This window comes from Poecilia reticulata, chromosome 11, assembly GCF_904066995.2.
Source record: "Poecilia reticulata chromosome 11, P_reticulata-male-v2, whole genome shotgun sequence".
NCBI lineage: Eukaryota > Metazoa > Chordata > Actinopteri > Cyprinodontiformes > Poeciliidae > Poecilia > Poecilia reticulata.
Genome location: NC_088840.1, coordinates 12,242,562 through 12,256,949, shown reverse-complemented (window position 1 = coordinate 12,256,949; position 14,388 = coordinate 12,242,562). Strand labels below are relative to the sequence as shown.

The window sequence follows — 14,388 nt, the reverse complement described above, 5'->3', positions numbered from 1 at the left end:
TTTCTAATATTTTAGCCTGAACGGTGGTTAGCAAAGAAACTTTTGATCTTCAGCCGTTTTGTTTGGTTGCTTTTCAGCAAAGACGTAGGAATTTCAGGTCATGTTTATTCTGACGTACGCGTCTCGTCCGTACACGGTACTAATCTTTCATGAAAAATTGTTATATGAATCCAGCTTTCTGATAAAGACTTGCTTTGCTGTGTTTCTTTGTCAGATATGTTTCGCGTTTATTGTCAGCCTCGGATGTCTGCCATCTTTCTTTATTTATTGTGTGTTATTTACTCCTTTTTACCTGCCTATCGCTCTATCGCAGCTGCCCATCTGTTTTTCTCCCAGGTCTATCGTTCTTTCTTATCTGTTTCTGCTTCCTGTAAGCTTCCTGCTCCTCATATCGGCCTGACTGATTACACTGTAGCAGTGCTCTGCTTTCGGTACAGATCATGTGTGATCATCAGTGAGTGCACTACCAGATCACTGTGCTCGGACAACTTCTAGATTTACTTAGCTATGTAGAAATACATTTGCTTGAAAATCAGGTTGGCTTTCCAAACCTGTGAAATATGACGGTGTTTTCAAAGTAAAGATGGTTAAATGCTTTATTCATGTTCAGTCTGATGGATCTCGTCACTGCAGACTGTCACAGACTCAGGTCGGAGTGACTTTGGGCAGTTTTGGAGAGCAGGGTGCCCGCTTAAGACTTGATAGATTCCCCTTATTTTTAGACATCAGTGGTAGAGCGGCAGGTAGCAACAAGGCCTCTCTGCTTTCCTTCTTGAACAGGAATGCTACCAAACTCTGGCAGACAAATGCCAAACCAGTTTTCTTGCACAGATTAAAAACAAAAAGAAAAAGTTTCTTTATTGCAACAATCTCAAATATGTAATCTAAAATCCCTTGGCCACGCTTCCGTCCCATTATTTGAATTCTCGTTCCTGGGAGGTTTCAGGGAAACTCTGGGCTCTCCAACTGATGCCTAGCTTTAAAACCAGACAATAAGTGAGATTTTTAGCTGTTCATTTGACAGCGAATGGCCTTTTGGAAGATTTGAGAGGAGTTTATTGGTTTGTCTTCTCTGTGCCAACCTTGAAATCTATTTTGTTGTTATTTTGTCCCGTCTTATCTGCCTCGGTGCGTGCCGCCAGAACTAATTGACTCTAAAATTGCCGTGTTCCTCTGCTGCTGCACAAGAAGCACCAGAGAAATATTTATCAGACTGAATGAGGGGTTTATTTTCAAACTTGAACTCCAAAAACCCCCAGTACTTTTTGATTTTATTTCTGAATATAATCTGCATCTATAGCACCAACGGTCTTCTTGATTAATGTAATCATGCAAGTACTTTGTCCGCTGAATCCTCTCTGTCTTCTCCATTAAATCCAAAGGACTGTTGTTACTCATCTCAATTTGCCCGAAACCTGAATCTGAACTGACAGGTCAGATGTCACTCCAGATTTAATGAGGAAGCTGATGATGCGACTGGATAATGTTTACCACAATATTAATCCAAAATGTGTTTCAGTTTGTCAGAACTTGGTTAGTTTATAAATCTCTGAGCTGATTCCAGTAGGTTGCACCTCATTCTTTGATTCTTTTATCTGTATTTCAGAAACTATAATGATAATAATAATTAGTAATAAACTATTTAAGATGTTGACACTCTCTTGTTCTAAAGCCATTGCATTATTGCTTAGATCATTTTAATATTTTATTAATTAATTTGAAAAAGATAAACAAATTTTTTCATATTTTGCTCAATAGTGAACAAATCAGGAAATTTAATGAAGAACTATCCAGTTAAGCTAAAAAATGGAAACATACAGCCATTAAAGTGCACACAGGGTAAATGGAGATTTCTAATCAATGTTTTTATTTAATGAAAATAATAAAACACAGGAATTTCAAAGTTTTACCTATCATGTCAGCCGAACCTGATTTACAGATAATTACGTGAAATGACCGGGGCTTTTTTTCATTTCTGACGGAGTGCTTCAATAAGACAAAAAACAACATGAATAATGATCAGCACAAAGTTTGTGATGTGGCTTCTTCTAAATATAAGTACATTTAGAAAACCTGTTCTTCATAAACTCCTCATATCTTTCATATTCTAGAAATGTAGAAAGAATGGAAATCCAAATTCCAGTTTTTATTTGTCCACACGTATCCCGAGTTGGAGAATTACAAAGTCAAAGTACCCAATTAAAGTCCATCAAAGGGCATAAGAACCCATATACAACATGAATCAGCAATAACAGCATAAGTCCTGGCCAACTGCAGCTTGTACTTCCTGGTGTAATTTGACAACAGGGAACTTTGTAAAATGGTAGAGTTCAAGCTTCCCGAAAAGTTTGCTCACCATGGAGACGCTGTTGCCCTCGCAGACCCAGGGTGTGAAGCAGCAGCTTAATGCTGGTGGACTCATAAGCTCCTGTGCTCTTCTCCCTGCTCTGTTTCAGTACATTTTTAACTGTTACCTATAATATATATATATATTAAAAAAAATATATAATATATATATATATATATATATTTTTTTAACAATTTTATCCCAATTGATTTTGTGAAGATCAAGACTCCTTCTATCAAGATGCATTCAGGCTAATTTTATCTGTAGGAGCTGGTGTGTCTCTTTACATGTATGGACACTTAATTTTGAAAAGGACAAACGGATGTTTATCATGATGAAAAGAATTACGTGATCGTTATCTAGCATAATATGGCTCATCTGTAATGGAAAGTCAAGACAGAATAATATCTTGTTTTATTGTGATGTGAAGGTAATTTTGGTTTACTGAAGGCAGACAAACTAAATGGTTAAATATAACATATTGAGAAAATAATAATGATGGGATTTAAGTGATATTCATACAGAACAAACATGGTTATTAGAATTTAAAGAGATAAAACATTAAAATAAAGTCAACCATTTTAGCTCTCCATCTTTCAACTTTTTCACAAACCAGGTTCTCTGTATTTGATATTAACATTTATGCATAAATGTAGGCTCCACTCTCTGGTTAGCTTAAGAAATAGAACCTGAATAGTTAACATAGTGAAAAGTGAGTCTGACCCAGCATTTTTCTTTGTGCTGAAGGTACATCTTACTTCTGCTTGCTGACCCCTTCCTTGACTTCCTCTTTGTCTCTCTCTATCTCACTGTCTCCCTCCCACCTTCTACCCAGAGAATTACGTGAGCAGAGACTCATGAAAAGACATATTGTGTTCTTGTGAATGCGAGCAGTGTGTTTCTGAGGCTTTTCCTTGCAGCTTTTTAGTCGCATGATCATCTTGCCGTTTGGACGCAAGAAGCAAGGACATTTTAAAACTCTTCTTTTTCATTTTTTATGTCCTCTGAATACAGGTCCAGCATCTCATGCGGCCAACATGGAGCTTTTCTCTGGAGCGCTGTAAACAACATGAATAGCTGCTGTGAACTTGTGCCCCTGAAAACAGGCAGAAGAAGTGTCAAAATGCATTCTTATGCTAAATAAATAAATAAATAAATATCCCGTTTGCATATCTGGTTGTTGGAGCTAGGCCAAAAAAATTTCTACTGACCAGGCTGTGTGGCCTTGTAATGAGGACTTTACATAAATTTTTGGGACCTTGCCCGGGCTCCATATGTGTGAGCGTTCACAGCACATTTTTTGTGTCTGAAACTTTTATGTGCTGCACAGAAAATTAAAAGTGAGAATTATAGTCACCGCCGCATGGCAGAATTGTAACTTTAACTATTATCTTGTCATATAAAATCTTTGTCTCTTGCTAAGATCAGCTGAAAACATCCAGAAAGCATTAAAACGTATCGGCACATTGTTCTTTGTTCAAACATTTGTCAGTCGGTGTGTTTTAAAAAAAATAAAAATAAAAAATTATACCAACTGGGTACTTGAGTCACTTTCAACAGACATAGTGGGTTATTTGTGACAAATCTATTTTCACTTTCTGCCACTACTTCTTCTTCAGGTACAGACATCCTGTAATTTTCCCCCTGCATTCCTATTGAGACTTAAATGTGGCCAGATCTCAGACCTGCGCACCGGCATCACGTCATTGTCTCAAAACAAGCCTTCATTGTGTGTTTGCGCCTGCATCTGGGAGAAATCAGCATTTGTTTGTTTTGAACATCGTGTGCTTTTCAAAGGGCAATGCTTAACTACAGATTTGATGATAGTTTTAGTTATAGGTTTCACTCATATTGAAGGTGGTTCTCGTGGCATTTCATTATATTTTCAAAAAGTCTGCTGCGAATCAAAGGTTGGTGTGTAAAATGTCTTGTAGCTCCTGCTTTCTCTTAATTGTCAGAAAATGACTGAAAAGCATGACGCACGCCTATATACATTTACTTAGACACTCGTTTTGGGCGAGAAATTGTGTTTTTTTTTTTTTTGTAGATTGACTTTGTTTGGCTATAAAATTGGGACTTTTAATAACAGTAAGGAAGAATTGGGCCATCATCAGTAAATAACTTAGCAGCAGGAAGTAGTTCTTCTTCCCATTCTTAAGTAAAATGTCACGCACACTCAATGAAGAGAAATGATACTTCTGTGTCTCTTGTCCTTCCCGAGGAGTTGATTCTGCGCCCTGGGAAGCAGCTAGTTATTATTCTCAGTCAACCCTTCTTAGCTCATGTTTGCTGTGGAGTCTGCTCGCCCTTCCACATATTCAAATGTCAGCTGTGATTGCTGAACTCAAGCTGGAAGGCCAAGCACTGCCCTTTTTCTCATGCATATCCAGTGAGGGGTACAGTCTGATAGGAATCCAAAGTCATTCAACTGCTGCCCCTGCATTCTGCTCAGATTGTCTGAGTGTTTTTTCCTTCCCGTTTGCCTGCCTGCGTTTCAGAAAGCCTCATTACACCCCCACCTCGCTCTGTCTGTCTGCATCAGTGTCCACACATGCTTGTCTGTTTCATCGGTTGCATGTCTGTTGGCCTGCATGAGCGTACGTGGGCTAAAGTTCATGTCATGTGCTCGCCGTCTGATTTGTAGCCTTTTTGTCACATGTTCCCCACTTCCTCAATGATTACAATAACATGTCCACTGTCCAGACCCAGACAAAAAGAAGCTGGCTCAGTAAGCCACCGGGCAGACTGACACATGAGATAACATTACAAATATGAAAAGCAAACTGTAGACTCAATGACATAGAAAAACAACGGTCAATGGCGTTTGTAATGTTCTATCGAGTCTTTGCCTTTTCTTTGAGCAGAATTGCTTTAAGGAAATGGAAGCCTGGTGGTCCTGTATTACTTCATTCATAGTAAAGGAATTCAAAATGAATACATTTTTTTAAGACCAATCTGTGAAAATGTGATTGCTTTCTAAAAGCTGAAAGCTACCTATTGACACACCTTTAAAGATTTCTGGCCAAATCTTCTGTTCAGAATTGTTTTATTTAGCAACTTCAGATGGTTAACAAGCAGTTTCTCAAATAAATATGAATCTAGACACCAAAACCATCATTTAGCATTTTATGTAGGATCAGGGGCACCGCCAGAAATCTTGAGTCCCCTGACAAAAAATTTGATTGCCCCCGTGCAGCTGCTGTCAGTTTTTGGAGTCTATTTGACCCACAAAAAGCGTCACAATTTTAAAGGCTTGCAAATGTCTTTGGTCCAATACTGACACCAGGACAATATTTACTGCTCATGAATTTTACATACAACAGTTCACATACAGTAAGCAAGTAGGTTGCTGACATTTTTTTCTGTTGCTGAAATGTCTCTCCCCACAAGCAACAGTCATAGGCAACGTGCAAAATACACATAAAGCAATCCAGTCTTCTAAAAAAAAAAATGCTATGTAGTTGCGTTTTATTCAAGCTACAGTATATAACTGTGATAAAAAAAAATGTTTTCTCCACATTAAAACTGTCACCATTTCATAACACCAATTTGTTATGAGACAGATAATCTGTGAAAACAAATCAATCTATTATTATAATTTCACACTAATCTCAAATTAACTTATTGAGACATTAGATTCACTTCCAGAGTAGCACACGCGCCTCGACATGTGACGCATGGATGTGGTTTTGCTCGGAGCGACAATGAGATGCAGTTTTGTAGCTTAATGTAACCCGGTTCCCTGTAAACTTTTTTTCAGACTCAGCAACTCTTTCCTTTGTTTATGGGCAACTGAAAGAGCATAAAATGAGCACTTCCTTAATTTGAGGACACGACTTATCGCTGCAGAATATTCGTTTTAATTGGCTGCTGGCCTGATAAGTTGTACTAAAGCTTTATTTTAATTTTATTTTTTTTATGATAATTACCAAGTGGACTCCAGAACAGTGGTTTTGCTCATTTGGGCTAATTTCTCAGTTTGTTGTCAGCATCTGCAGTACATTTTGCAGCTAAAATTAGAATGAAAGAGCTTAAAGGCCTGCTATACATTTTTGAAAGATGAGGTAATGTTGGTCTTATATATTTCTACTCTGCTCTACGCAGGGTTATACCCTGCTCCCTGAAGAATGCAGCTTAAATACTGCAAGCTGCTGCTGTATCACACTGTACTGTACTGCAGCAGCTTAGCTCTGTGGGTGAACTTGGACCCTCAACTGCACAGTGAGGAGGAGGAGGAGGGAGAAGTTTCCAGAAAGTAAGAAAATAAGAAAACAATTCAGTGATACAGAAACAAAACAAAGTAGAGAGGCATTCAGTAGAAGCACAGTGTCCTCTTTTTTTTTTTCTTCTAATCCCCTCCTTATTTCACGTTATCTCATCTGCTCTCACTGACAATGTTTTTCCCCCCCTTTTCATCTCCTTATGTTCTAGAGTCTGGCTATCGACCAGCACAAGATTGAACTGCTTTCTCCTCGCAGCCAATTTGCTGGGAATTTACTCCCTTATTAAAGTGCATGTTCAGAGCAGCTTTCCTTGCGCGTTTTGTTTTGCTTCCCACACACATGGCCCCCGGTGAACAGCTCGTCATGTATCTCATTGCATGAATAAAGGCTAAACAGAAACTTGGCTTTTTGTCAAGGATGCCACGGCTCAGATAAAGAGATGCTAATACTGTCTGGGTACCCTTTTTGGACAAACCTACAGGGTTGAGACAAATATTTGCAGCATCTTTTTTTTTCTTTCTTTTTTTTCTTTGTTCATGTTATTTACATCCATTTGTTAAATGCCTTAAATTCAGTTTCACTGTTAATTTTCCAAAGTGTTTTTCTTTGGGGGGGTGCAACAATGAGCCCTTTGTGTTGTGAAAGGCTGAAATAAGATCTGAAAGTATTTTCTGTTCTGTTTAACTAAGTGATTCACTGCTTGTCTACGGTGACAAGAAGGGATTTTTTTTTTGTCTTTTCTCATAAAGCACACACACACACACAAAGATTTTTCTGGAAAAACTTAATTGCAAGTTTGGACTTTTCAACAAGCATGACCAAGGTGTTGCATTTCTCATGTTATTCTCTTGAGCTCAATGATTTATTTCCCAAACCCTTCTCTGCTGCTGCAAAATGTCATCTACAAACGACACCCAAAAAAAATATGCCTCTAGTTTCTGTTAAGCCTTGACTTGCGGATTTTTCTCTAAACTTTAACTAGAACTAGAACTAGAACATACTAGAACATCTCAATAGTCAGAATATTGTGTAAAAGTGCAATTTTTATTGCCAGTCACTTCAGGAAGTAAAATGCTTATTTTGTAGAGATTTTTTAAACATAGAGTAGAAATATTTTAATCTTTTATTTTTTTGGTTTGCATGTAAAGATCCAAAAATGAGTTTCTTGGAAAATTTGAATATCACACGAGACCGATCAACAAACAGAAGTTTTAAGCACAAATTCTAGGCGTCCTCTTGCATGAATTACTGCGTCAATGCCATGACGCCCCGATGGCGTTGACGCACCAGGATCACAGGTGATCAGCCTGCATGTGTGTCCAGATCACTTTGATAGTTGCCTTTGGGTCTGAAAGTAGGTAAATAAGTTTTGTCCTCTCAGTGGAAGCCTCCACTGTCCTTCAGCATAATTAATCAAATTCTTTTGTTGCTGCGAGTCGGGACTGAAAATTGCCAAAAGCGTTTATTTTTCATCAACAGGTGACATCTTGGCATTTTCCTTGTATGGATTCAACGAGTACAAAAAACATTAGTGATCTTGTCAGCTTGGATGGAGTTAATGTTACTTTTCTTGACATTCCCTCATTCTCACATGCAAGGACATCCTTCCATTTTTTTTTAGAGTTTTACTTCAGATTTAGCCTTTCTGCTCTTGGAAAAATGCGGCTCCCAGCGCTTTACTCGTCGAGTCTGTCTGTGAGCCAAGCAGAGCTTAACGGCAATCAGTGAAACAAATGAGACGAGCAAGCAGGCCAACACAGGACTCACCAAACAAGCAATTATTGTAATGAACATCTACAATGTGTGTTTAATAGAAGTCCCAGTGGGCCTCTCGATTCAGCTTGTTCGAACTAACGCAGTTTTTGTTTGTTTTTTTTTCTCTAGCCACCTCTTGTTAGAAGAGGGATTCTTTGCAGTTCTCAATTGACACAACTGCAACAACTATGTCAACGGAGAAGAAAAGTCTACTCAGAAATTATGTTTAGAGGAAAAAAGTTGTTTACACAATCAAATTATCTGCATGTAAAAAAAAATAAAAAATTAAGAATGAGAATGGCGGCAAATAAAACTGGGCCGCGGGACAGGGTGATTCTGATAACGTCAGACTTTCTCTTGGCATGGCCATTCAGTGAAACTGAATCTGTAGCCATGGGAGGCAGCCACAAATGTTTCCACCTTTTGTTACCCTCAGATTTATAGTCAGTCACTGTGTCCTTGAGGTACTGGCCTAAATTTCCTGCTAACCAGTGGGTGGAATTGGTTAGCGTATTGTTATTCACAGTGAGGCGCATTGAGGTTTTTTTTCTTATGGCCTTGTAATTGTCTTCCTTATTATGCACAACAAAGAGATGAGAGCTCAATTGTTTGTTATTGACTGGTTGAATACCAAAGTAGATGGAGAGATTGTGAAGGTTGGTAGAAAAGGGGTTGAAATAAAAGTTTTAAGTCTAAATTTGAAAAGTTACAAACCTTGATAAAACTGCCACGGAAGCATGAGGCAGAAAAGTTTATAGCATGTTTCTTTTTTTTCCTGTACCAACCTTTTAACTTCAGAAGATAAATCATGCATTGCGCTCATCAATTTGCAGTCTTACTGTTGTCCTCAAAATGTAATTGTGTTGCTAATGTCTGGTTGATTTAAAAAAAAAAAAAAAAAAGGTTACTTAGTTCCTAACATGTTCAGTGGGGGGTTGTTAATTTTTTTCAGAACTTAACATTTTAACTGAGGTGATTGTGAAGTTGTTTTGTTTTTGTTCCCCCACCCGCCACTGACATGTAAAAGGAATGTGCACTTTTCACCTTTCCACAAAGTTCCACTGACGAATGCTCAAACACAAAAAGCCCTCCCCGGTGTCATGGCACTGTATCAATATTATGTTTTCTCCACCCGGCTCTGTTCCTGTTTGCCTGGCCCACTAAATGTACCAAACCTAGTAATCCCATAACGGAGGTAATCCCAGAGTGCTTGCTTTCTGCCTGCTGCTCTCCCCTTTGGAAAACTTTCTTTCCTCTCTTTACCACTTTATATGCCCAGCCACTGGTTAGGTTCTGTCTATCGAATCATGACTGTTTTACATAAAAGACATTACAGTATCTGCTGCCCTCGCAGATCACATCCTCATGCAGGCAGTACTGGCATTTTTTGTGGACAGCTACATTTGAGCTCAAGCAGAGACATATCTAAAATCATCTAAAACATGCAGAATAGGGGGCATTGATCTCAGTGGATGAGGACCACTACTGCTCAATAACCTTTCCTTAAAGAGAAGTTGGTACTCTGGTGTCTCTTGGTTTAACTTTTTCATTTTATTGCCTCTTTGCGCCATGTTTTCCTCCCTCTCCTCACTTTATTTTTCCTCATACATCCCAAATTTCACATTCCTTTTCTGCCTTCAGGCGTGCATGCATGGTTGGATAAATGCATCCAGGACTCAATACTTTACAGGTCAATTCAACATCATTCCTTTATTTATATTGGAGGAGAGCCTCCAGGTCTTATTTTTGCTTAAAATGTTAGTGCAATTATGTTTCTTGATGGGGTATTCCATTTTCATGGAATATTCAAACATCCATCCTAGCAGCTAGAATATATGTTAAAGTTGTTAAAAATTTATGGCTTGCAGTAAAAAGCAATTCAGAAACAGAAGATGTGAAAGACGGCGTGACACGCAATATTACTTGATTACAAGAAGAGTCTAATGTGCACTTTAGGATGTGTTGTTATGTTGCCGCAGACTGTAGAACTAAAAGCATAAAAAGCTGTTTGACATGTAACAACTTCTGTTTTTTTAGACAAAAAGATTCAGCAGGTTTTTCAGTCGCTCTCTTTCTCTCTTAAACATAAACCCGTTGGTGCCCTTTGTTCTCTTCCTGGCACCAACAGTCTGTATAAAGATGCTACTGTGGATAGGATGCAGTGATACTTAGAAAGAAAAAGTAGTATCTTAACAAGGAATTGATTTTACGCAAGTCCTTTGCTGACGTGAGATTTGCCCTGAAAATTGTTTTACCAGTTTGTGAAGTGACAGCCTTCTGTCATTCACACAAAGGAAGCCACATTTATGTGAAATCTTTCTTACAGCTTCACCCAGACATGCCAATAGGCTGAGAGAATCAGTGTGTAAGAGACTGTCTGCACACTTCAAATTGACCAGCAGAAGAAATGTGCACTATGACAAATTATCTAAGCAAAAAAGAAAAAAACAAATTATTACTAGCTATATTTATAGGGCTACAGTAAAAGCACTTGTTTTAGTTATTTACTTCCATACTTAATCTTTTTACCAAATATGTTTGGGAGCCTGGTAAGTTGATGTTGACTTATTTGTTCAAGCTGTGCTTTAGTATAAAGTCTGGTAGGTTTAGTTCATGGGAAGATAGGCCTGCATGTTTTGAGAGCTTTGCTGTCAATCGGTCAGTAGGTGGTGCTCTTCTGATAAGTCATGACTGTAACTTTCAATCAATGGTTTTAACTAGATTAAAATTATTTTTCTCCTTTTGACCGTCACACAGTGCTGACTATACATACATACATACATACCTTCAAGAAATCTCTTTTGATTCTCTGAAACTCAGTTTGATCAACATGGAATGTATAACGGTCTTATTGATTTGGTACCTTTTGACTTTTTCAGACCATGACAAATCAAGAAGTTGCTCCAGACACATCGGGGTTCAACAAGGACCGGTCTTTTCAATGTGTTGTTCTGTACGGATAATTTGTTGTCACAGATTCCCCTCGTGGGGCCACCTACAGTCATATGCCAATTAAAAGGACCACCCACCTCCTAAATTACTAAATGATTTATAACATACACACACTCCATTCATACACTCAATAACAGCTAGAAAGAAGGAGACGAGGCCAATAAATATTTAATGACTGCCTTTATCTATTTATAACTGATACGTGTTACCAAGAGGACGTATATCAGTGTGTTTCCACTTACTTGTCCTGGATTAGACTGCACTGAATAGGAAACCCTAAAAATGTCTGTCATTTTAGCTAATTTTTTTTTTTTTGTTGAGATACTATTTGATATAATTGCTTGTGTGCAAATCTCTTTTTCTAAAAGATTAAAATTTAAATCTTTTGAACACTGTATTTACCTAAAGTGTTAAATATGGAGCCAAGAACAGCTGCTTTGAATATTTGTAATTTTTCTTCATAGTTATATTACATATATTCTTGGGTCCTTCAATATTTACTTTGTCTTTTTCATTCCTTGTTTGCTTTTCTTTATGACTTTCCTTCCTTATTTACTGTACAAAATGTACAGCAAATATTGATATCCTGCAAGAGAAAGGGTCGCTAATTTAAGAGTACTATTCCACCGAAATGTCCAAAATCATGTAGCACTGAGCAGCCTTTTCTGTTGAAAATAAACCTCTAACCCTTATTTTAATAGAAAAAAAAAAACAAAATCCTCCTTTCTTTTTTGCCTTTTTCCCAAAATTTCTGCAGATCACAACGCTGATAAACCACAAAGACAGGCCAAAGAAGTCTGAGCGGACGTCGGCAGCGATTCACCGCGTGGGTCAGGCAGTGAGCGTGGCAGTGGGGCGTTTTGTCGCCGTTGGAGAGGCCATTGCCTCAGAAAACCAGGAGCTGAAAGATGAAATGGGTCAGGCGTGCTTTGAAGCACGCAGAGCAGGTAGGAATCCTTTAGCTGTACCTTCGCAGGCGCTTAACATTTTATCTAAATTGTGTGTTTAAAACGGTGGACATTTTTTCTGCTTTGTTTCAAAATGACACTTTGCTCTGCAGAAAAAAACAAAACAATACTAGCAAGAGTGTCTTTTTTAGATAACGCTCTATCTTTTTGTTGTAAGCACAAAAAGGCTTTATGAGATTTCGGGGCTTTTCTGGACAGTTTGTGCTGAGCAGACCATTCGGTAAGCTAAGAGTTGCTCATCAGTGTTTTGCTAAGCCAAAGTGTGACAGTTTCATAAAGCTTTAGACACGTCACCTTCAGGCTTCACAGTGTTATCAAATTTTAGCAAATTTCGATTAGTCTGGACAACCGAGCTGTCACCCAGTATTACACCAGAAGACCTCCAGAGTGCTCTAAAGACATTGTGGTTATTGAGTTGGGGATGAAAGCGAGGGGGGGAGAAAAGCAGCTGCAGCACCCTGGGGTGTTGTGTAGAAGAGGAAATTAATTTGCCTTTACATGGATAATGGGCTATAATTGAAGGTTATTGGACAATGGTTGTTACCTGAAGAAATATCAACCTGTTAGATTTAAATTGAGGGGGGAAAAAACCCCCAAAGCATTTGTATTGGATGTCTCTTTTTAAGTCAAGTTTATACAAAGCAGCTGTTAAGTGCATTTTGTTCCTTTCTCATCAGAAACACGGATGGGAGGCAGAGATTGACAGATTTAGCATCATCCTAAATGAATCGGGCAGATTGTCTAAAGAAAGTTTTTCGGTATTGGGATGACCCAAATATTTATTTTTAAATCTCCTATTGTAAATACTTGTAGAAAGTCATGTTTGGTTAATTTGCTGTATTTGCACCAAAATCATTTTGGCGAAAAACCTTTTGTTAATATTTTGTTTGCCCCTTAGAGTTTGGTCAGAGTCCAGGTTTTAATAATGATTACATTTATAAAACAGTAACTCTAAAAAAATTATGCAAAACTGAAAAAAAAAATGCCATTCAAATCATCAAAACAAGTAAACATTTGATTCCTGCTACACGGAAGTGATGAAAAATGCGAAAAATATCTTTAATTTTTTTAAGTAAAAAAATGTCAAGGTCATGATGTGCACAGTTATGGATGGACTTACAACATCTTGTGTAAATATGTGGGTCCCGTTTCGCTAATGTTCATAAGCTTATGTTTTTATTATCTAGTGCAGTTGTCAGGTTAGGTTTTCATGTAAACTTTGATTTTGAAAAACAAAGAAAAACATCTGTCAGGCTGCACATTGTTCTGCACATTGTTCTGCACATTTTTCCACCTGTTGAAAAGATCTGTGGCTTCCAGGTTTATCTGATGATCAATATGTTCTAAATATGCAGAAAGGTGACGAGGAAGCATTATTTTCTTAGAACGTCATGTCTTTCTGTAAGATGCAAAAAAAAAAGAACTAATGCCCTAGATTACTTTGAGTTTTTCTTTTGTAGTTGTACACACACACACAAGCACAGGGACTCTTGTGTGTACAGGGATGTACATGGATGCCAGCAGGAAGGTGGGGTGGTACAAAAAGGGAAGTTACAAGGACAAAAAGTTTAGCAATCAAGACACTTACCCACTCTATGCATGGTGTCGCCTCTTCCTTTCTTACTATTTTTCTACTTCCTTTGAAAAACATTTGCACTCCAATACAAATGGATCCTGTCCAGAGTATGTTTTTGTTTAGTCCCAGCAAGGGACTAAATAGTCCTAAGTTGACTTTTAAAAATGTGGCTCAGTCTTATGGATGTTGTACTTAGTCTAATAAAGTGGGCAAACATAATGTTACCCCATTTTTGGTAAATATTTATCTTCACATACTCTGAAAAAATTTCCCAAGCTCAATGTCTTTGCAAGTCCTATTTGCACAGTTGTTACACAATGGGATACATTTCAAGGTAAAAATTGAGGGGCCTTTTAAACAAAGCTTTGTTTGCTACGTTATTACATTTCTGGAAAAAATGAGCCACTATTATGGTTAGAAAACACAGGTTAGCATTTGTGCTAACACCTCAGGAAGAAGATTCATGGTTTAGGTTTTGCAAACTTCAAATTTAGATGCAACGTTTCTTAATCTGCCCTTTTAAACTGGAAACGGTGTGAAGTTGCCTCCAGTTGGGGACAAACAGCG

At 37.9% G+C, this 14,388-nt stretch overlaps 1 protein-coding gene across 2 annotated transcripts in view; it reads left to right on the top strand.

Moving 5' to 3' along the window:
- ctnnal1 (catenin (cadherin-associated protein), alpha-like 1) overlaps positions 1–14,388 on the top strand; it is a 57,501-nt gene that overhangs the window by 17,094 nt on the left and 26,019 nt on the right. For both annotated transcript variants that reach the window (XM_008421804.3, XM_008421805.3), the window contains exon 2: positions 12,035–12,224. In XM_008421804.3, the coding sequence (XP_008420026.1) occupies positions 12,035–12,224 (190 nt within the window). The remainder of the gene's footprint in view (positions 1–12,034; positions 12,225–14,388) is intronic.